The 22,774-nt window shown below is 43.7% G+C and overlaps 1 protein-coding gene across 1 annotated transcript in view; it reads right to left on the reverse strand.

Moving 5' to 3' along the window:
• The window catches only part of ERICH3 (glutamate rich 3), an 83,400-nt gene that overhangs the window by 29,711 nt on the left and 30,915 nt on the right, over window positions 1-22,774 (reverse strand). Inside the window, exons 8-11 of the mRNA XM_090048583.1 lie at window positions 22,555-22,735; window positions 20,999-21,185; window positions 12,313-12,599; window positions 5,752-5,979 (exon numbers count right to left, since the gene is read on the reverse strand). Of these exons, the coding sequence (XP_089904709.1) occupies window positions 5,752-5,979; window positions 12,313-12,599; window positions 20,999-21,185; window positions 22,555-22,735 (883 nt within the window). The remainder of the gene's footprint in view (window positions 1-5,751; window positions 5,980-12,312; window positions 12,600-20,998; window positions 21,186-22,554; window positions 22,736-22,774) is intronic.

The raw sequence follows: 22,774 nt of genomic DNA on the forward strand, positions 1-22,774 counted from the left end.
ACAAAAAATTAAACATTTTTCAGACTGACAAGCACTTTGCAATCAAAACAAATATTCCCACCCCCCAAAAAAAATTCTAAGCAAACATTTTGAAAGTTTAGAGCAATACTGTTTCATATCAATGGGTAACAAACAACTTTCTCATGCTTTTCTTTCATGAACTTCTTTGGTTTATCCAAGTGAAAAAAATGTAAAAAGGTATTTTTTTCCCCACATAAAAATGATCAAATATTTGATATATAAAAGAAAAAAAAAATCACTGAAAAAATGAAAAAGTTCTCTATCTTTCAACAGATTTTTTGTTAACTAAACTATTTTTTTTCAACCAGTCCTAGTGAAAATGCTGCTACCCATATTAACTTTTCATCAGTTCTTCCTATGGCAACTTGAGGTTCATCAGTCAACTACTGTTTCAAAGCTATTGGAGATGACTTTTCACCTCAATAAGTAGCAGCTCAGTCTTGTAGGTAAAAGGTGCAGAGTTCAAACCCAACAAGATCTGTCTGAGAGTATAGTTACAGTTCTATAGGAAGCCATCCTTATAGACAGGATACAGGGACAGAACAAACCAGACTACATAGCAGATGGACAGGATACAGGGGGAATCTCTTCTTTCCTAATTTATATAATCCTATGTTTTCCAAGTTGATAAATATGACAAGGTACACAAGAACTTAAATAAGTTGTATGTAATGGGTTAGATCAGAATTTGACTTGATCTGTCTAATATGTAACTGCAAAAAGTAAATATTCTTTCAGTGTATAAAGCCTTTTTCTAAATGTTTTAGTTATAGAGTTTGGTTTGACTTTGGATTTTTTAACTTCCCAGCTCTCTCTCACTTCTTTTTTAGCAGTAGCTATCTAAATTGATCACAAAACAGTATCCCCATCTGTAGTCTCTATTAACATTCTGCTTTCTTGCCCAGAAGTCTTTATATCACTTATTGCTGATGATCACAATACATTCTCAATAGGTGAATCAGTGCCTGGAGTACTTACAAAAAACACAGTAAGAAAAGTCATCTTGCTCTAAAAGGATTAAAAACAAATCTCACATACCATTCCTGAGAGGGATTCTTCTTTTCTTACCAGTCTTACAGCATTATATTTGCCATGTTGAGTAGCACAAGAGCATTCATCAAATAGATCAGCTTCAATTGTTAGATGGCAACTGAAAGTTTCCATACTTTTCACAAAAGTAACATATTTTGTAACCTCTTGCCCTCTTGAGGCAAGTGTCATCAAGGCTAAACTAAGCCTAGCTGGACAATCAAAGCCAGCTAGTTAATCATGTACAATAGAAGGATTTGCTGACGCCCAAGTTCAGTATCCCACAATGTCAGCTTCTATTTTATATCGGTGAAGAGGTATCTTGTACATTGAAAAGTTGACTCTTTGCCAGCACTCACTTTTAATAAACACAACCTTTCATTTCAATAGCAAGAGAGCCTGGCTTGAGCAAAGTATTGCTAGATAGCCCTGTAACAAGCAAAAGCTGTATTCATCACAGGGAAGTTGGCAAAACCAGCTGAGGATCTGTGATGCTAGTCAAGTAATGGATTTCAGTATATAACAACCCATTCCTAGGGCAGGCTTTTAGTTCTTCAAGAATAGAAAATGTTCAGAACTGGTTTGGATCCCACAGTAATGAAATTTCACAAAGGGACTTAATCTTCTCCCAGCTCTTTGTTACCTCTGTACTTAGGCAGAAGAGTGGGATCATATTCCACTCTACTCACACCCCTGAAATGCTTCTGTTTACATGGAAGATGAAGGAGTGCTCCTCCTCACTGATTTCCTGTCATTGAGGCTTAAGGGTAAGATGGTGTGGTACCAAAGTAGATGCATCAATGGATTTTCAGAAATTTGAGCTGGGTGATTAGGATTGCATTTAGGCGCCTACATCTACTTAAACATCTAATAGGCAGGATAGGATTTGACCCAAGCTATTTTGGCACGATTTCAACCCATACTGGTAAAATTTGCCACGTGTCAACTGATTGCCAGAGATTTCTTCCACCTTGAATAATAGAAACCTCTTGTAGGAGACCTGTTATTTTTCAGAGATGTTGGTAGCCCTCTAGTCAGGAGCGCTCTTGGCTTCAGAATTCAGGAGTTCAAATCCGAATTCCCTGAAATCCACAGGGAACCAGAACTCATGGAAGAGGTGATATCTTTTATTAGCTACCATCTGTTCCGATTCCTTTTGTCTCTAGACCAATACAGCTACACCCTGGACCCCTGAAAATCCAAGTGATTCAAAGTTCAAGTACAGGCCCCAACCAGTGAGACCCAAGTGCACATGACAGCCCACAGTCTGCTGGTGCTAAATAAAACCATGGAGCTCTCTCAGACTTTCCACTCTCAGCACATATGTATGTCCAGGTAGATGTGAATTTTGTTGACAACTGTTTCCACATCTATAGGGAAAAGCCAGCTAGAGCTGGGAGTACAGAGTGGATACATTTGCAGCACAAACCAACTGCCAAAAAAGTAATGCTCTTTAACAAGTCTTCCTAACCTACCACTTCCCACCCACTTTCAGCATTTATTTGGTTATTCATTTTGATGTACAAAAAAGTGTCCTGCGGGCATCCATCCTGCATTTGGGTACCACCAATTCCATATTGCAACTCCAGCAACAAATATAACGGCAGTAATAAAAGAAAATAAAATGAACTTGCCAGTCCTCAATCCATCCACTCCCCATAAGCCTGGGAGGAAAACATGATGAGAAGGTTAACCGTGTCTTGTGGATCAAATAAGAAATGGAGAACTCCTCCAGGAATACACCCTGCCAGCAGGTCTGTGTGGGAAACCACAGCCAACCCTCTGAGAAAGTAATGGCATTAACACCGCTAAGATGATGAGAGATGCAGTGACCCCTACCTGGTGCAATGAATAATGGCATGTTAATGGGATGAGAGAAGCAGCCACCAAGCTACCAGAAAAATTATTCAGATTGAAACAGCAGGGGTATAAATGGCTTAACTAAGTAGCTGAGTTACTTCAGAAGGAGAAAACAAAGCAAGCATTAGAAAGCAGATAACTTGATGAAAAGTGTTACTGGTGTGCTATCAAGCAGTAGACAACGAACCAAGATGGCTGGTCTTTTTATTTCATTGGCCCCTTGTGCTAAACATGCCCGTTTTATGTCTCTAATGGCTTCCCAGTATCTCTTTTTCTGCTTTTTTTCCCCTGTACAGAAAGAAATATTAACTCAATGAGCTGTGGTCCATATAACTATTGCCCACCATGAACAAAGAGGAGTCCACTAACAGTATTTCAGTAAAGATTCTCACAGCTAACTGACACATCGGATCATCCTACCGAAAATAATTTCTCACTGGGGATCCAGGAGGAAGTCTTTAATTACTATCCCACAGGATCAGTGAAGACATGCATTTAAAACTGATTAAAAATAGAAAAAAATCAGAGTGCCTTATTTATTTGTATGGTAAGGAATGCTGGTTCGGGGCTGGCCAGGAAATACAGTTTCTGCTACTATAATTCATTTAGTTTAATTAACATCTACAGTTAAAGCAAAGCAATTTAAAAATTAGTTTAATGGATGTAATGTAATTACCTGTACATCCTGTTGAAAGCATATTGTCAATGAGAGGAACAGCAGATATTCTTTAACAGCCGTATCATGCCCTCAGTTATGCACACAACTAAGAGTGTTAATATACTTCAACTGGTTAGAGATTCAAGAGTTAGTGGAAATACCTAACTGAACCTTAACAATAGCTGTGTGATTGAGGTTGCAATACTTAAGAGCAAAATGAGAAGCATTTTAATTTAGGAAGAACCAAGGAGGAGTGAAGTATTAGCAGTCCCTCTCTACACCCAAATATTTTCACTTGATCATTATAAAGGATACAGTTCAAGGGGCAACTGATTTGGTCACAAGAAATCTGATTATGCCACATGCTGATAAGCAGGAAAAATACGTTTTCAAAAAAATCTCTGTCATTGTCCAGGAATCAGCAAATTAATTATTCCTGATTATTGAAGGGGGAAAATTAAGATAGATTTTAATCATTGGAATGATTTTATACATAGATTCATTTCAAACCTGGGATACATTTCTGTTGGCTTTTATAGTTTCTATAAAAACACTGGATCTCTCTCACAGCTGCAACTTTTTCACAAATAGCTGCTTCATCTACTTCACCTAGAAATACAAACATGAAAGCAATGTTTATATTTAATTTGGGGAAATAGTATACATATTAGGACTGCCAAAAGTAAGGAATATTCATATGGGAATTTTATGAGACCAATAATTGGTGAACTCTTGAAATATTATGACACATAATAGGTACCAAAGTCATATCAGCATTAGAGAAAAACACAACCCATCAAGGATGAAACACAGAAGGAAAAAGAAAACCAAACCACTGCTTTAGCCACAAACAAAGATAAAAGCCAAAATGCAGGCAGTTCATTTTTTGCTCATTCACCAGCTTCTGGAATTTTCCTCCTGTTTATTTAATAAATTGAAAATTGCTTGCCAGCGTCTAGTGGACTATTTATAAAAATGTGTGGCTTGCAATATTAAAGTCACAATTATTCACATCAGGGATGCTGATTCAGGAAGCTGAGGTTACAGAAAAGGTTACTTTTACTACTAAAATAAATTCTACATCATTTTAGTCTCCCTTCGTTAATAATTATCCTGGGTGCTGCATTTTGAGGGTTTGGGGCTTGACGGATTGAACAGTTCAACACACCAAACCAGCTTGGCTCTTGTCACTGCTCATGAGCTCAGTTTGGATTGAGACCCTAAAAATCCCCACATCACTTGGGAGATGAGAGTGGCATCGGCGTTTCACTCGGTGAACCATGGTCTAGCATACAGCAAGAAGGATGTGCCATTTCCAGAAGAGACATTGGGCCAAGGTGCTAACCACTTATAGTCATTGATAGTGGCACTTCTCAGAGAAACTGAAGTGCTAACTTGGTGTCTTCACCAAATTCCAGCCAACGGAGCAGTCCCAAATGGTATAAATGATCATGGCTCCACTGCAGTAAATGAGGCTATAACCATTTACTTCAGATGAAGATCTTTCTGAAGCATCTACTGTCATTTTGTCAAAGAGCTACACCTCTATTTCTGAATTTGAACTGTTCTGCAGTCTTTGCTATGAGCTGTTAAAACAAGTGCTGCGTTGCACTCCAGAGCTGACTACATTTCAAGTGGTAGGTTTTAAGAGATTTACATCAGAGGTGTTGCTAGGTATAATTAATATGGGAGATCCTCAGATGAAAGGCACCCTGGCAGTATAAAGTATTTTATAATGTTGTAGCATTGTTAATAACATGCCCTTTTCTCCTCTCTCTCACCCATACACGCAACTTCAGAGCTGGAGTAATTTCTCCTAATTTAATGTGTCCTGCAAAGAGGGATGAAAGGTCTCAAAAAACAGGACTAAAGCAGGTAAAAAGGGAAGAATCTGACATGTGCCTTTAACTCTTGGCTTGCTCTACCAATTGTTACCAGTGGGTTTCTTCAAGACAGTATGGTAAGTGTGCTGCCAAAACAGGAGCTGTGGCTTTCTAACAGGTTGTGCAGCAGCTCAGCAGGCTGTGGATACTTTGTGCTGGATGTCCATGTCACATCAATGACAGGACGTAACGTGTACTCTGGTATCAATGCAGGCTAGATGGACATTACAGGGCATGTGCAAAATGTAAAACATGGATTAGGTCAACTAATCAGAGCCACATTAATAAATGACAACTAACCTTGTTTACCCTCCTTTGAGTCACTGTCGGAGTATCCATCACTTTCATCTTTCTCACTGTCAGAGGCCTTCTCTGATGAGCTTTTACTATCCTTTTCATGGACTAAATTATCTTTTTCATCATCTGAGGGTGACTTTGACATTCCATTCATTTGATCATCAGCCTGTCCTTTTTCATTAACTTCTTCATCTGATTTCTCTTCATCTGCTTCAAAATCTTCATCATACTCTGAAATAAAAGAACTCTACCATGAGACAGAAAATGGAATTTGTAACTGCTTAAAGTCCTTATTAACCAGGGAGAAGTTAACTCCATTAACCCTCTTTTTCCTTTACCTGTTCTCTTTTTTTTTTTTAAAACAATGAATGACTGAGACCACAAACAGGGATTGTAAGAGGAGTGTGTGTGTGTGAGTGTGAGTGTGAGTGTGAGAGAGAGAGAGAAATTATACCTCCACAATACATTATGGATAATTTCTCACACACACACACACACACACACACACGTGTGCAAAGAAACTGTATAAGCTACTGATCCAAAATGAGTCCGACGTGTAAAGAATAAAATCAACAAAGCTGTATATCGGAGAAAGACGAGGACAGAAAGGTAAGAACAGCATATCAAAGGAAACGACTCCCAATATAGGAGTCTTATTGCAAGGAAAATAAATCTAAGCAGTGGATCAAGCAGCAGAAAGATAAAATGTTGTATGTGAAAAGTAAGATAAATGTGGATTGACATGTCTAATTAGCAAAGATGTGCCTTACAAAAATAATTAATTAATTAAATCCAGCTAAAAGGCGCTGCAGAGGAATGCTCTGATTACCATACAGTTCCTTCAAGTATGTTAATTTAGTTCCAAGGTGAAATCCTAGCAGAACTGAAGTTTATGGAAAAAATCCCATTTAGATTTCAATGCAAACCAGAGATCCCAGATTTCATCTTTTACTGGGAAGCTGAAAGTTAAGGGTGATTAGTAAGATTTGATAGCAGGGTTTTGTACATATATGTAGTTCAGAATTGAAATTTATGTGTGCATTACAGAATACTTTCCACTCCACCCAGAAATGCACTACCTTTTTTCCTGAAAACCAGAGTATACCCAGAACCCTTCTACAATACAGTCTTTACACTCCAGCTACTAATTTGCTGCACATCCACCAGAGAAGCAACAAAACCGTATCATGAAAGAGAACTGTCACAGACAACACACTCCAGATGTCCCTCTGGGCCATAATTTCTCACCTTTCAAATTTAATTGTTCACCTCTGTTTCTTTCCACCAATGTTTTTAAAATGTTGAAGTGACAAACTGCCAAAGAGAGAAGTGAAGAGTATCCGATGCAGAACCAATTAGGCAAACAAACAATTATCCATACAATGAGAATTAAGGAAATAAGCAGACTTCTTTTCTATATTCAAATCAATTGAGATTCCAACAGCATGTGTGGCAGCAAGGCCTTCTCAGGTAATTGTCAGAGAGGTGTCCACCTCCCAGAGGGGAGAAAGCTTTATTAATCACAAAACTGCATACATGATGAGTAATGAAAAAGCTATGCAATAGAGCAGAAAAATCAGAAAAGGGAAAACAGGAATAGAAAGCAAGGAGAAAAAATATTTATGAAGAAAGAACGTGGTCTGTTATGAAAATGAAGACTTTATTAAATTAAAAGTGAATGAACAAAACAGGAGATGCTAACAATTTGTTCATAAATGGATAGACGGCATATGACAAACAAGTAGATAGAGTAGACATTTGTCTTAGGTTACACAATACAAGAAGAATACATGAAAGGACACTGACCATGAGGTAGACAGGTTTATCTGACTCTATTCAGGTAACTTTTAATGTTCTTCCACAAGCAAGAATAACTGATGAGGATATATTATATTTAAGACTTAATTTTCTGTATTTGACTTCAGAAAATTTTAGAAAGGAGGTATTTTAACAGACCAAGAATGACCTTGAAAAATGCAAAACATAAATAAAGACAAGTAAAATAAATAATACACTTTGTGGATTCAAGCCTATGTCTTTCTTTCATTTGCATTTCTTCCTCACTACCAATTACACTGCATTTAAAAATGACCTCCAGAGGTCCCTTTCAGCCCTACTTCTCTATGATTCTATGACCATTTTTTAAACACGTCCCCTAACTCATTCACTGAATGCCTGAATTCACTTAATGCCTCATTCAGTGTATTTGGTTTTATTTTTTCCTTCTACCATAGGCAGCAGAAGACCGGGGCTACAGAGCTCAGCCCCTGCAAACACAGGGCAGTGGGTAGGGCTGCAAGGCAACAAGCTCCAGGTGGCTGCAGCAGGAGTGGGGAGGGGTGCACACGCAGCCAGGATCTCAGCCTGGTGTGTGGATCACAGGTTGCCCAGCATGGCAGGCAACTATCAATCTATTTGGTGAAGGGGAAGGGCCTGGTTGGGAGGGGTGGCAGATCGCAGCCCCCTCAGTAAGGGAGGGAGTGGGGCACAGGCAGGAGCAGGGGATGGGGGTGAGTGGGGCCCTGGCTGGGCCGGGTGGTGGGACAATTGGAGCCCAGGCAGCTTGTCCAGAGGCGGGGGGGGCTTCCACTGCTGCACACACCCCAGGGGAGGCCTGGGGGTCAGATGCCCCCAGATCTGTGCATGGGACAGAGGCAGCGACTGCTGTGCTCTAAGCTTCGTTCCCTGCGGCTGTGCTGCCCTGAAATTCACATGACGCCACGTGCCTGCTGCCATTGGCTGTGCCATGCCCCCTGCCCACCCAAAACTGGGACACACATGGCCTCGAATGGATCTCAGAGCAGCTGCCACAGGGAGCAAAGTGAGCAGCCACAGCTGCCTCTGTCCCACACAGATTCGGGGGGCATATGACCCCCAGGCCTCTCCCGGGTGTGTGCAATGGCAGGAGCCTCCCTGCATCCCTGAATGAGCCGCCCAGGCTCCAACTGTTCCACCACCCAGCCTGCCCAGAGCTCCACTCCCCCCAGCCCTTGCTCCTGCCTGTGCCCCACTCCCTCTCCCACTGCTGGGGCCTCAATCTGCACCCCCCATGGCCCTTTCCACTCCTCTCATCCTTCCCCCAGAAACTTACCTGCTGGGGGGGGCACACATGCACATGCATGTTCAGCCACCCCCCCGCCCCCAAATAATTTTTTCCCTCCACCTATGCTTCCTACCCAGTTAAAGTGTGGTCCTAAGCCTTGCTTACTGCTCATGTAGTGTTCTCACTATAATATATGATGTACTTCACAAATGTTAATGGATTTACTTCATAACTCCTTCATGCATTATTATTCTTTTTACAGCTAGAGAACTAAGGGATAGAGGAAGTAAGGTCTGATATACCTGCTAATCATGGGTACCCAACCAGAGACACCTACAGCTTTACCTATACAAGTATTTAGTTGCTTAGATATGCAAAGAAGTGCCTGGTCAAATTTGTTAAGTAAAAGGGCTACTTGTCTTATTGACCATTACATCTTGGGGGAGGCAGGGTAAACAGATCTTTAGGTTTGTTGGACATTCTGAAATACCAGGAAAACTTTTTGGAAATATTCAAGTAATGTAAAAGTTTGTTTCAATTTGTTTCGACTTTGGTTGAAATTTGTTTGTTTTTTATTTGGATTTTCAATCACTTAAACATTCTCAAAATTTGTATAAATAAATTCAGTTTTGAAATAAAAAGTTATCCCAAATGGAAAACTTGAAATATTTCGGTTATGAAACAGCAGAAATGAACAAGTTGAATATAGAGGGATTATTTTTCTAGTTTTTGTTTTCCAACATGAAATTGATGCGTGTTTGCAAAACCTTTTGCTGTCACCAAATCAGGATTTTTATATTTATTTATTTTATTTTATTGCCGAAAAAGGTTTTGACAAAAATAATTAATCCAGATCTAATATGCAAGAGTCAAGAGTTTCTTAGGGTAATATCTTTTACTGGAACAACTGCATAGCTGAGATAGAGTTAGACATGCTTTTGAATGCAAGACATTCTTTTTAAGGTATGAGGAGTAAATGCCAGCTCAGACTTAGAGAAGATTATCTTGCATTCAGAAGCTTGCTGCCTCTACCCCAACTATGTAGTTGCTCCACTAAAAGATATCATCTTAAGAAATCCTTACCTCTTAAGAAATCCCTGGACCAACATAGCTATAACATCACCCCAGATGCAATATATACTACATAATGCTCCTGTCTATCCCACCCAGGCTGATGGCCTCCATGGACCTCACCAACTTAGGTCCCTAACATTAAAATAATGACATGATGGCATCTGACCTCTAATCCCAACTATTGTGTCTCCTGTCATGCCCCGTGTGCTACCTTAAGCTACCCTGCCACACATTCAAATTTAAGGCAAGATGGAAACCAGATACCAAAATGTTCTACCTATTTTGTGGGCCATTTTTGTTGCTGGTTTCTTGTTTCAATACATCATTAATTCCCTTAACATAGAACCATAGAAAATTAGGGGTGGAAGGGACCTCAGGAGGTCATCTAGTCCAAGCAGCTGCTCAAAACAGGGCCATCTCCAATTAGATCATCCCAGCCAAGGCTTTGTCTAGCCGGGTCTTAAAAACCTCCAAAGATGGAGATTCCACAACCTCTTAGGGTAACCTGTTTCAGTGTTTTACTATCCTCTGAATGTGAAAATTCTTCCTAATATCTAGCCTAAACTTGCCTTGCTACAACTTGAGAACATTGCTCCTTGTTCTGTCATCTGCCACCACTGAGAACAGTCTAGCTCCATCCTCTTTCGAACCCTCCTTCAGGTAGTTGAGGGCTGCTATTAAATGCCCTCTCAGTCTTCTCTTCTCTAGACTAAAAAGTCCCAGTTCCTTTAGCCTCTTGTCATAAGTCGTATGCCCCAGCCCCCTCAACATTTTTGTTGCCCTCTGCTGGACTCTTTCCATTTTGTCAACATCCTTTCTGTAATGGAGGGTGGGCGTGGGGGGCAAAACTGGACACACTACTCCAGATGTGGCCTCACCAGTGCTGAGTAGAGGGGAATAACCACTTCCCTTGTCCTGCTGACAACACTCCCACCAATACAGCCTAGTATGCTGCTAGCCTTCTTGACAACAAGGGCACACTGTTGGTTCATATTCAACATATTGTCCACTGTAACCCCCAAGTCCTTTTCTGCAGAGCTGCTGCTCAGCCAGTCGGCCCCCAGCCTGTACCAGTGTGTGTTCCATCCTAAATGCAGGACTTGGCACTTCTCCTTGTTGAACCTCATGAGATTTATTTTTACCTAATCCTCTAATTTCTCTAGGTCATTCTGAATCTTAGCCCTACCCTGCAGCTCCCCTACTCTACTACTCCCCACATCTTGGTGTCATCTGCAAATTTACTGAGGGTGCACTCTATGCTATCTTCCAGGTCATCAGTGAAGATACTGAACAAAACTGGCCCCAGGACTGACCTCTGGGGCTCTCCACTCGATACCAGTTGCCAACTAGACCTCAAGTTATTGATTGCTACCCTCTGAGACTGATGCTCCAGCCAGTTTTCTATCCAGCCTAGAGTCCATTCATCCTGCCTATACTTCCTTAACTTGGCTGCAAGAATATTGTGGGAGACCATATCAAAAGCCTTGCTAAAATCAAGCTACACCACACCCACTTGTCTCCCCATATCCACAGAGCCAGTCATCTCATCATGGAAGGTAATCAGGTTGGTCAGGCAAGACATGCCTTTGGTGAATCCATGCTGACTGTTCTTAATCACTTGTTTCTCCTCAAGTGCTTAGAAAATGTGGCAGGGTTACTATTAAAGTGTCATGTCTGCCATGGCCCTTATGCATCCACTCCTTCCACATCTCCCTCTACTCCTATGCAATCCCTGCCCTGTATTCCTGCCTCCAACCACCATTTCCCTTGGTTCCTGCCCTATTCTTCCCTTTCCTCTGTGTCTACACACAAAGCCCCAGATTCATTCCATCCTTCCTCTCTGCTTCTTTCTATATATCCCTTTGAACTCTTTTCTTTTGCCTGTTCCCTGGCTCCTATCACCATTTTCCCACTCACATCCTATTTACCTCCTGGTACCTAGAAAAACCTCTTCTCTTGAATCATGAAAGCAGGATCATAAAACAGAAAGTGCTGGGCAACCTTAACAACAGGTGTCACCACCTGAACTGCTTCTTGACTTCTCCATCTTTCTGTCTCAGACACACCCCCACACCCACACCCATCCCCCTGTAAGCTCTACTGGTGTGATTCACACAGAGTCAGTATAAATAGCATCCACAATTGGGAGCTGTGTCAGTGCAACTACATTGGTTGCAAAGCACCACTATAGACAAAGATTTTAATTTTGACTATGATATATTTTAAATACTCTGCTATTTGTACCATATAGTACAAAAGTACAGAGAAATCATGGCCCCATTTGTGCTCAGCACTGCACTTACACAAAGTCAGAGGCTGCCTTTGCCTCAGAAACCTGAAGGAAAGAAAAAGATGGAGTGAGGTGATTTGTTAGAGGTCAAACGGCGAGCCAAAGGCTGTGTGGGGAATAGTGCCTATACCTCTCCACACCCAGCCCTGTACTGTACCATAATTGCTGGAGTTTTCCTGGTCATTCTCATCATTTATTCCCCTTCTTGTTTCTTCTTTTCTTTCCTCCTCTTCAATTTCCATCTTATCATCTGAAGGCTCCTTTTCTTGGGCAGATGAAATAACCAGTGCTGATTCTTTGTTTGCCTCCTGTTCAATACTGCTTTCGCTGGATTCATTGGGCTCTATGACTTTCATTGATTGCTCAAGCCTTTCTTTAGTGTCTTCTTTCATTTCTTTCTTGGGAGGAGAGGGCTTTTTGTCCAGACCCATTTCAATAATACAGCTAAAAAAACCAACATGGACATTTTGAAAATATACATTTTCTAGATATTAAGCAAAATGGCATTTTTACACTTTCTCTGGGCAAATTAAAAAACTGCAGTGTCTTGTGTATCAGCATCTCCACACTTCAAAATGGCAGCAGAGGCACTTTAACTACAGCTCACTGAACAAGCTTTAATTACAGTACCCCCACCACCATTCTGAAGTGCAGGGATGCTGATACACGAGACACAGAGGCTGCTGGACGGCATTAATAAGCACATTCCTGCAGACTCGATTAAATCAAGTCTGCTCCAATGCTCTGTAATTACAGCACATCAGAGTAGCCTTCCCGCACGTCTACAGACACATGATGTGCTTATTTTAAAGTGAAACAAATGTATGCATTGGTGCATCCATAAAATTGTGACCTTAAGATTTACCCACCTCCATAATGCATTTCTGAATCCTGCAATGAAATGTATATGGAGTAAATCATGGCCAGGCTGTAACATGGTGTGTGGCTCATGAAAAAAAACCTGATTTTTCCAGTTCAGCTGCCAAATTGAAAAATTAAATTGAGAAAAACACTATATTTATCTGAATCCAAGAATAAACCCCAAATTTAGAATGGTTCTCCAATAATCAGATTCTATCCAAGGAAAAGATATCAACCAGTTATAATTTTCCATGGACAGAATCTGACTATTTGCGGATCATCTTAAATTCATCCCACCACCGCTGCAGTGGAGAAAGAAGGGATTGGGGGGAGGCACTAGGGAGACAGGCAATGGGGAGGTAGTAGAGTGGCAGGTGGTAGGGAGCAGGCAGTTGCAGAGGCAGGTTGTGGGGAAACAATGGGATAAGCAGTGGGGGAGACAAGCAGTTTGACCCCTGCTTTTGTCCTCCCACACTTTGCCACCTGCCACCTGCACCCCCAACCTGCTTCCCCTGAAGCCTCATCTCACTATTTCTGCCCCTGCAGCCACCACCTGCCCTACTTCCCTTCCACTTGCACTTGTTGCAGCTTCAACAGGTTCTGGCCCTGTTCCAGCCTGGTGCATAGAGCACATGCTTGTTCTGCCCCAAGCCTGGCCTGGTAAAAACAGCAGTGGTGTTGCAACTCTGGCCCCGGCTCCAGGTTGGGGCTGGGGCCAGAATCAAAGCCTGAGCCACAGCAGCTTCTACCCCGCCTCCACGTCATACTTGAATCCAAGATGAGGGGCTTCCCCCACTCCCCCATGTGAAAAAGGGAGGACCTTATCTTGAATTTGAGTAAATACAGTCTATTGGTTTGGCTCAAACTGAATTTAGTTTGCTTTTTTTCAATTTTTCCCACATTTTCCCCAACTTTTGCTTTGTTCAACTCAAAACAAAACCTTTTATAGTGCGTAGTGCAATGCTGTTCAATGAGGCCAGATGAGTGCAACAGGGAGGGCCAGTCTGCAGACCAGATTAGAGCCCCACATACCCAGATTAGGCTCTGGGCAGCCACGACTGCCTCCATCTTGCACTGGGGCCATGCACCACATCAACATGGCCCTGTGTGCTAAGACTGGGGCCTCAGGCCACCTCCATGGGCTGAAATTAGGTTCCACAGCACCCCGCATTCCTGATCTAGCACACAGGGCCACAGTCTGTGGAGCTCCCCACAGACCTGGTATAGTGGAATAACTATTCGGTATCAAAGCTGACCCTGTTTACACAGTAACTGGAGGCAGTATCCCACAATGTGGGAAGGATACCACCAAATTAAAGAGTCTCCCTCCATTGCTGTCTTACTGGACTGCGTGAAGTAAGGCTTGTCGGGGGAGGGGTAAGATGAGGGCGGAGGAGACGATGAGCTACCAGGCCCAGCAACAGCCAGCGAGCCCAGACCAATGGTCAAAAGGGAGAAACAGGTAAGTGATGGGGGACGGGGCATTGCTGAGACTAGGGGGTCAGCGGGCACAACCGTTGGAGGCCTCAAATGCCTCTACACGAATGCTCGAAGTATGGGGAAGAAGCAGGAGGAACTTGCCCTCCTCCTAGCTGTCACCAGCCCTGACATAGTGGGGATCACAGAAACGTGGTGGGACTCATCGCATGACTGGGCGGTGAGTGTCAAGGGCTATAGGCTATACAGGAGGGACAGGATAGGAAGGAAAGGTGGAGGAGTAGCACTCTACATCAAGGAGGAATATACTTCCTCGTCAATTAGCAAGGGGGTAGAGGGGGGGCACTCTGAGGTGCTCTGGGTTAGAGTAAAAGGCAGTCCAGGGGAGAGAGACTTAACGGTGGGAGTCTACTATAGACCTCCCAACCAGGGAGAAGAGCTCGACCAGAAATTCTTAGGTCAGCTCACAGAGGAAGTGAGGGCTAAGGATGTGGTCATCATGGGGGACCTGAACTTCCCAGACATCTGCTGGGAAGAGCAGTCAGCCAAGTCTGATCGCTCACGTCGGTTCTTAGCCAGAGTGCAGGATCTCCATCTAACCCAGGAGGTGCACAGCCCCACCAGGGGAGACGCCTTGTTGGACCTGGTGCTGGCCACGGGTGATGACCTGGTGAGGGGGCTGCGGGTGATGGGCCACCTGGGAGACAGTGATCATCGCTTGCTGGAATTCACCATCCAGCATAAGGTGGCAAAGGGCTGCAGCAAGGCAACAGCCCTAGACTTTAGGAGGGCTGACTTCAACAAGCTAAGGAGGATCGTTGGGGAAGCGCTGAGGACCCAGAGGGGAAGGGAGCCAGATGTCCAAGGTGAGTGGTTGCTCCTTAAGGAGACGATCCTCCATGCCCAAAGGGAGGTAATCCCAACAAGGGTCAAAGGGAGCAGGAGGGCACATAAACCCCCATGGCTCACTAGGAGCATCCGGGAATGTCTCCTTGCTAAAAGGGAGGCATACACCCAATGGAGGGATGGGGTCATCACCAAGAAGGACTATGTTACAGTCGCCCGAGGATGTAGGGGGGCAGTCAGGAAGGCCAAGGCAGAGATGGAGATAGGACTAGCTTCCCGGATTAAGGACAATAAGAAGTCCTTCTTCAAATACATAGGGGGTAAAAAGAGGGTCCCGGGTAATGTGGGGCCCCTGCAGGACACGATGGGCAACTTAGTCGTCATGCCAGATGACAAAGCTAACATATTTAACGATTTCTTTGCCTCTGTCTTCCTAAGTAGGGACCAATTCAGCCACCTCCCTGCTGGGCCCCCCTCGGGCCCCGGGAGAGACACGCCTGGGCCAGGGGTTAGCGAGGAGTTAATTAGGGTACTTCTGGAGAGGCTGGACGTGTTCAAGTCCGCTGGTCCAGACGATCTTCACCCTAGGGTTCTACAGGAACTGGCCGAGGTCATTGCGAGACCCCTGGCACGGCTCTATGAGCACTCGTGGTGCTCTGGTGAGGTGCCGGAGGACTGGAAGAGGGCCAATGTGGTCCCTATCTTCAAAAAGGGAAAAAAAGAGGACCCAGGAAATTACAGGCCAGTTAGTCTTACCTCAATCCCGGGTAAGCTCTTTGAAAAAATTATCCTGGCACACATCCAGGAGGGCCTTGCAGGGGAATGCATGCTCAGGGGCAACCAACATGGGTTCATCAGTGGCAGGTCTTGTCAGACCAACCTGGTGGCCTTTTACGATCAGGTCACCAAATCATTAGACGCAGGGGTTGCTGTGGATGTAGTCTTTCTGGACTTCCAGAAGGCTTTCGACACTGTCTCTCACCCTGTCCTCATCAAAAAGCTGGGAGACTGTGGTGTCGATGCCCACACGGTCAAATGGGTCGCCAACTGGTTGGAGGGCCGCACCCAGAGGGTGGTAGTGGATGGGTTCTTCTCGACCTGGAAGGACGTGGGCAGTGGGGTCCCCCAGGGCTCGGTCCTCGGGCCCGCACTGTTCAACATCTTCATCAGTGACTTGGATGAGGGGGTAGAAAGCACCCTGTTCAAGTTTGCTGATGACACTAAGATGTGGGGGGATGTGGGTGCACTAGAAGGGTGCAATAGGCTACAAGCTGACCTTGACAGGTTGCAACGGTGGGCGGATGAGAATAGGATGGGGTTTAACACTGATAAGTGCAAGGTGTTGCACATGGGGAGGAAGAACCGGCACCACACTTACAGGTTGGGGAACTCCCCTCTTGCCAGCACGGAGACGGAAAAGGATCTTGGAGTCGTCATTGACTCCACGATGAACATGGGCCGGCAGTGTGGGGAGGCAGTCAAGAAGGCCAACCGTACCCTGTCATGCATCCACAGATGCATCTCGAGCAGGTCCAGGGAGGTGATCCTCCCCCTCTATGCGACACTGGTCAGGCCGCAGCTGGAGTACTGCGTCCAGTTCTGGGCGCCACACTTCAAGAGGGACGTGGACGATATGGAAAGAGTCTAGAGGAGGGCCACTCGTATGATCAGGGGTCAGCAGGGCAGGCCTTATGAGGAGAGGCTACGGGACCTGAACCTGTTTAGCCTCCACAAGGGAAGGTTAAGGGGGGACCTTGTGGCCTGCTACAAACTGGTCAGGGGGGATCAGCAGGTATTGGGGGAGTCCCTGTTCCCCCGTGTGCTGCCAGGAGTGACCAGGAATAATGGTCACAAGCTGGCGGAGGGTAGGTTTAGATTAGATATTAGGAGGCGCTACTTCACAGTCAGGGCGGCTAGGGCCTGGAACCGGCTTCCAGGGGAAGTGGTGCAGGCTCCTAGCCTGGGGATTTTTAAAAGGAAGTTAGATGAGCACCTTGCCGGGGTCATCTGACCCCGGTGCTCTTTCCTGCCAAGGCAGGGGGTCGGACTAGATGATCTACCTAGGTCCCTTCCGACTCTAGCTACTATGAAACTATAAGTACTTTATAACCACTGGATTACAAAGCCTCTCTCCACTGCTGTCTCACTAGACTGTGTTAAATACTTTATACAAAGTGAAACAGTATCACCAGGGGAAATGAGGGAGACCCATCTCAGATCTCCTTGTAGCTTGGTGGTTTAGACACTCACCTGAGACACAGGATACAGGTTTAAATATGCTACACGTTTTAAAGACAGAGATGTGAAACTGGATCAAACAGCTTTCTGGAGAATTCCCCATTGATGACACTATATAGCATTCTGAAGCAAGCCTCCCTCAATCCCTCTTGTTTCTGGTGTCCTAGTTTGTAAAACAGAGTCATTCTCTTGCTTGATAAGCAAGACATTCAAATGGGACTCCTGGGTTCCAGCGTCTCCTCTAGTAAATGTTCAGTTATGAAATGAAATAGTCTCTGCAGGAAATAATGAAAGCCACCTTGAGCCATCCGAGAAAGCCAAGCAGTCAGGACAGGGGCTCTAATCCTCTAGGCAGAGGAAGGAACTGAACCCAGGACTCTCATATCCCTCTCCTCCATTCCAACCTGGTGTGATCAACATCATCCCCCTTCAATTGTTTAAGCATCTCTCTCATTCTCCCCACCAAACTTCAGTTCTAACATAAAGCTTTCCCTGCCCCTAACATCTCCTAACAGGGCATGAGATGTCTTAGAAATGTCAAGAAATTGATGTTCAGAAACTGGAATTTCAGAAACTGACGTCCAACTTTTCAAGCATTAAAAAAAAAAAAGCATGAATAATTGTGAGTTCAAGTGAAGGGAGGCAAGGGTGGTTTCTGGCCTGTTACTTCATTAGTGCCCAGAATTTCTTATGTTGCCAAAATCCTGAAGTTATAATATTCTAGGCAGGTAGATACTTAAGGCTCCAGTCTTCCAACAGACTGGATTGGACATACAGTATTTACTCAAATATAATATGAGGTTTTTCTCCCAGTCAGCATGGAGCAGTGGGGAGGGGAAAGCCCCTCATCTTACATTTCCATACAAGGAAAGTTCATTAAATACACTGTCTATCATTAAACTACTATCAACAGCAACTTGCACTCAGTAATGAAAACCGACTGTGAAGCTGATTAAATTCATGACTCAAAATGACTATAACACATGGCCCATAATAGGCAAACATCCTGATGAGAACCTACCACAAACATAGGTCAGTGCAGCCTATCTGAATAAGGTATATAGTAGTGCCCATTGGGCTCAATCACCCCTAGTGCTGACCTCTTTTTCCAGTCATGGTGAGCCACTGCATTGAATGCTTTTCAACTTCATCTTCACTCCCATAGCTGAGCTGCACTGTTCTTTACCATTTCCAATATTTCCTGTTTCTTCACAAGCCTTAAATGTCTGGCAAACATAACCAAACATGATCCCATATAGTTCACCTAGAATCCCTCTGCCACCCCGTCCCTTTGCCTGTTGCACATGAATAATGTGGTCTCACACTCCATGAGGTAAAGCCAGATCAGGCTGTCTTGTGCCTAACAATCTATATATAAACATTTGAACTCATGCCAAGAACACCCAGTTCCAGTCATGAGTGGGGGGTTAATTAGCACATGGATGCTTTGGGAGGCGGGAGGTAATCTGGAGTTTACACACATACCAAGCAGTGCTGAGCTGTTGGGGTACTATGGCTTGAAATGCTGTTGAGTCTGCTGGGGCCCAACCCAATGAACTATATCAGTGGTTCTCAAACTTTTCTGTATCAGGACCCATTTGTAACATTGATAGCCAGTCCTGACCCAGTAAATGGCTTAAGCAGAAAACAGCCTCCGAGCCCTGCCAGTGCCTGTCACTCTGCTGCCTCCTCACCCCCCACATCCCCAGGCCCCACTCCCCCATTGTGTGGGGCAGGAGAAGGGTGTGGGGCATGGAGGGCCCCAAGCAGCCCCTTGCAGGCTAGAACTCTGCCAGGCTGCATGGGAAAACCCACAGTTTCCCACGTTTTCTCCTTTAGAGGAGAATCCATTTATAAAGTTTGTTCATGACCCCTTCATATATTCTTGCAATCCACTTATGGGTTGCGAACCATGGGTTGAGAAACACTGAACTATATGGTAAATCGTGAGCCTTTTGGTTTTGGATTAGTATCATACATAGTTTGTATTAGATATAAGTAGGTACAAAAGTGCTGCTTAAAAGCATCTTTATGGAGTACCTGTGCTGAAATTTGCAGCAGTTTACAAGCTATTGCAACTTAAAATGTTTAGGCATGTTTATTTCAGAGCCAGTGTTTTCAGATTTGCCTCTCACTCTCATGTGTTCAGGGAGAGCAGGTTTTCACAGTAAAGGTGCGGGGGAAGTAGGTGCAGAGCTAAGAAGTTGGGGGTAGGGGCAGGGACAGAGGGCAAGGAGGCCACCTGACCCTCCTCCTAGATTTATTTTCCTTGCTATAGCAGTGGGAACGGGGGGCCAAATTCAAGGCAAACCTTGAAAAATTAGTCTATATCTGGAAACTTATAACAAATGTATAAATTTGCCATATATAGAATCTTATTATTGGGAAGTCATCTTATATTCAAATAAATATGGTATTTCAGCTTCTAAATACTTTGTGGAATCAGGACTTAAGCATCCCTAGACATGATCCAAACCCCCATGGAAATCAAGGGAAAAGTCCCCTACTTTGGATCAAGCTCTTAATTTGTAGATGTAAAATCATACTCAGAATTACATGTACTCCTAACTTTGTCCATGACTTTACAGGGTGTGACTTGCAGAGAGTATGAAAGGAACCTAGGGAAGAAATCTTACTGAAAAGGAAACTTTAGGTCAAAGAGTGAGATGGAGTGGGGCAGGGGAGAGAGAGAGACAGACAGACAGATTTTATTAAGTACAGAGGAGCATTCCCCCCCACCAATATGAAATAATCTGAATAATTTCAGATCAGGATCAGTTCTGGCTATCTATGCACACAAGTACAACACAGAAAAACAGGTATTTGGACTAGTCAGGGTATCTTCTGAAACAGCATTCTTAATTCAGATGCTTTCCACTCCACAAAATTCCTTATCACAACAGAATTTGCATAAATCATGTAAATGTTAGTTTCAAGCGGGAAAATGTGTTACGGCAGAATTTCTCTGCAGAATCCGGTGCTTATCTCAAAAGTTAGTGTGACTCAGTGGGGGTTCTCTCCTCCCCCTCCCTAACCAACTGTCTGCTGCTATTTTCTTAAATATTTTATGGAAAGAATAAATAGATTAAAAATTATACATGGCAGCAGCAGTTCTCCCACCTGACACTGCCTGGAAAAATCAGTCAGAATTTTATTCTAATTTAAGCTTCTCAGCATAAACTGGAGCTACTAATCAAGGAACTGACTTTTGCCCTAGATAACAGGGGGGCTCTGTTCTGCTCATATATGTTTTATGTGCCATGGGGAGCATCCATATTGTTCCATACTGCAGCCAGGGAAATGATAGCATGTGTCAACCTTCAAATCAGAACTCTTATCCCAAATCCAAATTTTCAATGCATTTTTTTTAAATGATTCTTCTAGTCTTCTTGGTTGTAAAGAAAGCCTTAAGACTAAGAGCTGAGCAGACGTGGCTGTTTATAGATTCTGTATTTCCATACCGATAGCAGGGGGATGCTCTGTCCACATTGACGAATCCAAAGTATCCTTGTTTGCCTCCCAGTCTCGCACCTTTCCGATGCTTGTATTCACAGCAGGAGCTCAGTCTGTCCACTTGTATCCCATTGAGAAAAAAGGTGAGACTGAAAGGGAAGCCACGATGCCGCTTTGAGGTGAACTTAAAGGTCTCTGTAATTGGAGAAAGAAAATGGCTAACACTGTCACCAGCCTGTTTCCGTTGACAGATACCTGGCTTGTCTAAATAAAGTGCCCAAACTGCAGACCACGTGAGACCCATTTTTTGGCACTCAGTTGCATTGCAGCTCATTATGCAAGCAAATCATCCTGCAACTAGACATTGTAGATCTTGCTAACACCTCTGCAACCAGCTACAACATTGTCATTAAGGCCATTCAAAACTCCATTGCAGCAGTAGGGAACAACACCCAGAGTCTCCCGCCTCAAAAATACTGGCCCCTGCCACTAGAGTTAGAGAGGGATATCTATGAGCAGTAGCAGGCTTGTGACACGCAGTTGAGTACTACTAGTTCTTTCTATCAGTAGACAGAAAAGTACCTACAAAGCCTAACTACAATCAATGTAAAATCAGTAGCAACCACAATGAGTTATGTACAGCACTATTAATGAAACCAGAGCTGTCGCTTCAAATTCCTTTTCTCAGTATGAAGACCAAAGCCACCCCTTCCCCAACAGTCATTAACCCTTACGCTGCACAGACACAGTAATATAGCACCATGAGGAGACTGCACCATGGCTGCAGCGAGGCTTTATGCAGGATAGTTACATAGTCTTGGGAGGCAATGAGAAAATTTCTCTCGGACCTCTGGGCTGGGTTAAAGGGTGTGATCTGTAGAAGCCCTTCCTTCTGTAACAGCAGATCTGCTAGCCATGATCCTTCCTCCCCTACACTCTGCACCCAGCCGTGTGATGCATAGTAGGTAAGGAACCATGCCAAGTTACCTGCATCACAATCCTACCCCCTCTCTCAAGCAGCAGAGCAGCTGGGCTTCTACTGCATCCAGAGGTCTCCTTGCATAACATTCAGGTTTCATGAGTGGCACATTTCCAGGGCCTGATTCCCCTTTCACTCACCAATGCAAGTAACTACAGAGAAGCCAGAGGAGTCACACTACTATAACGGGGATCAGATTCATGCCCCCAGTGTGCAGTTTTCCTTCTGGAATAATAAAGAGCATGCAGTGATATATTACAGCAGCCTAGAAACAGATAACTTGGTATTCAGGGAGAGTTTACTCCTGCAAATATTTTATTAACCATAGAGGATCGAACCCACAGTATTTGTTAGCTCACTCCTCTGAATTCCTCCTTCCGTAATTTGCAAAAGTAATTGCAGCCTCATTTGCAATCATGAAACAGTAAATCTAGATTTAGTTTAGAGGCAGCTGGTATATAAGTCCCTGGATGCACATATCTTGACTGAGCTCAGCTGAAATCATTTTGATATCACATCAACAGTTTATCTATAAAATAAGATGTTGCCAGAATTAAAATGAACTCTTCAACTTTGAATCCTTACCTCTTTCCAGGAGCTTGCCTTTGTAAATACAAAGGTTTTCTCCTCCACAATGCTGCTGATAGACTTTGATTTCATCTCTGTAATCGGTATCATCGTGAGATAAGTGCACATTTTTTCCTAAATAAATCATGGTAACAGATGCATTGCTCCGTAATGAGGGCTTGTGGCATTTTTCTGAATCCTAGAACAGGGAAAACAAAAAATGCAGTCAGTTCCTATC

The sequence above is a fragment of the Crocodylus siamensis genome, chromosome 5 (genome assembly GCF_052110815.1).
Source record: "Crocodylus siamensis isolate JL-2025a chromosome 5, ASM5211081v1, whole genome shotgun sequence".
NCBI classification, from domain to species: domain Eukaryota; kingdom Metazoa; phylum Chordata; order Crocodylia; family Crocodylidae; genus Crocodylus; species Crocodylus siamensis.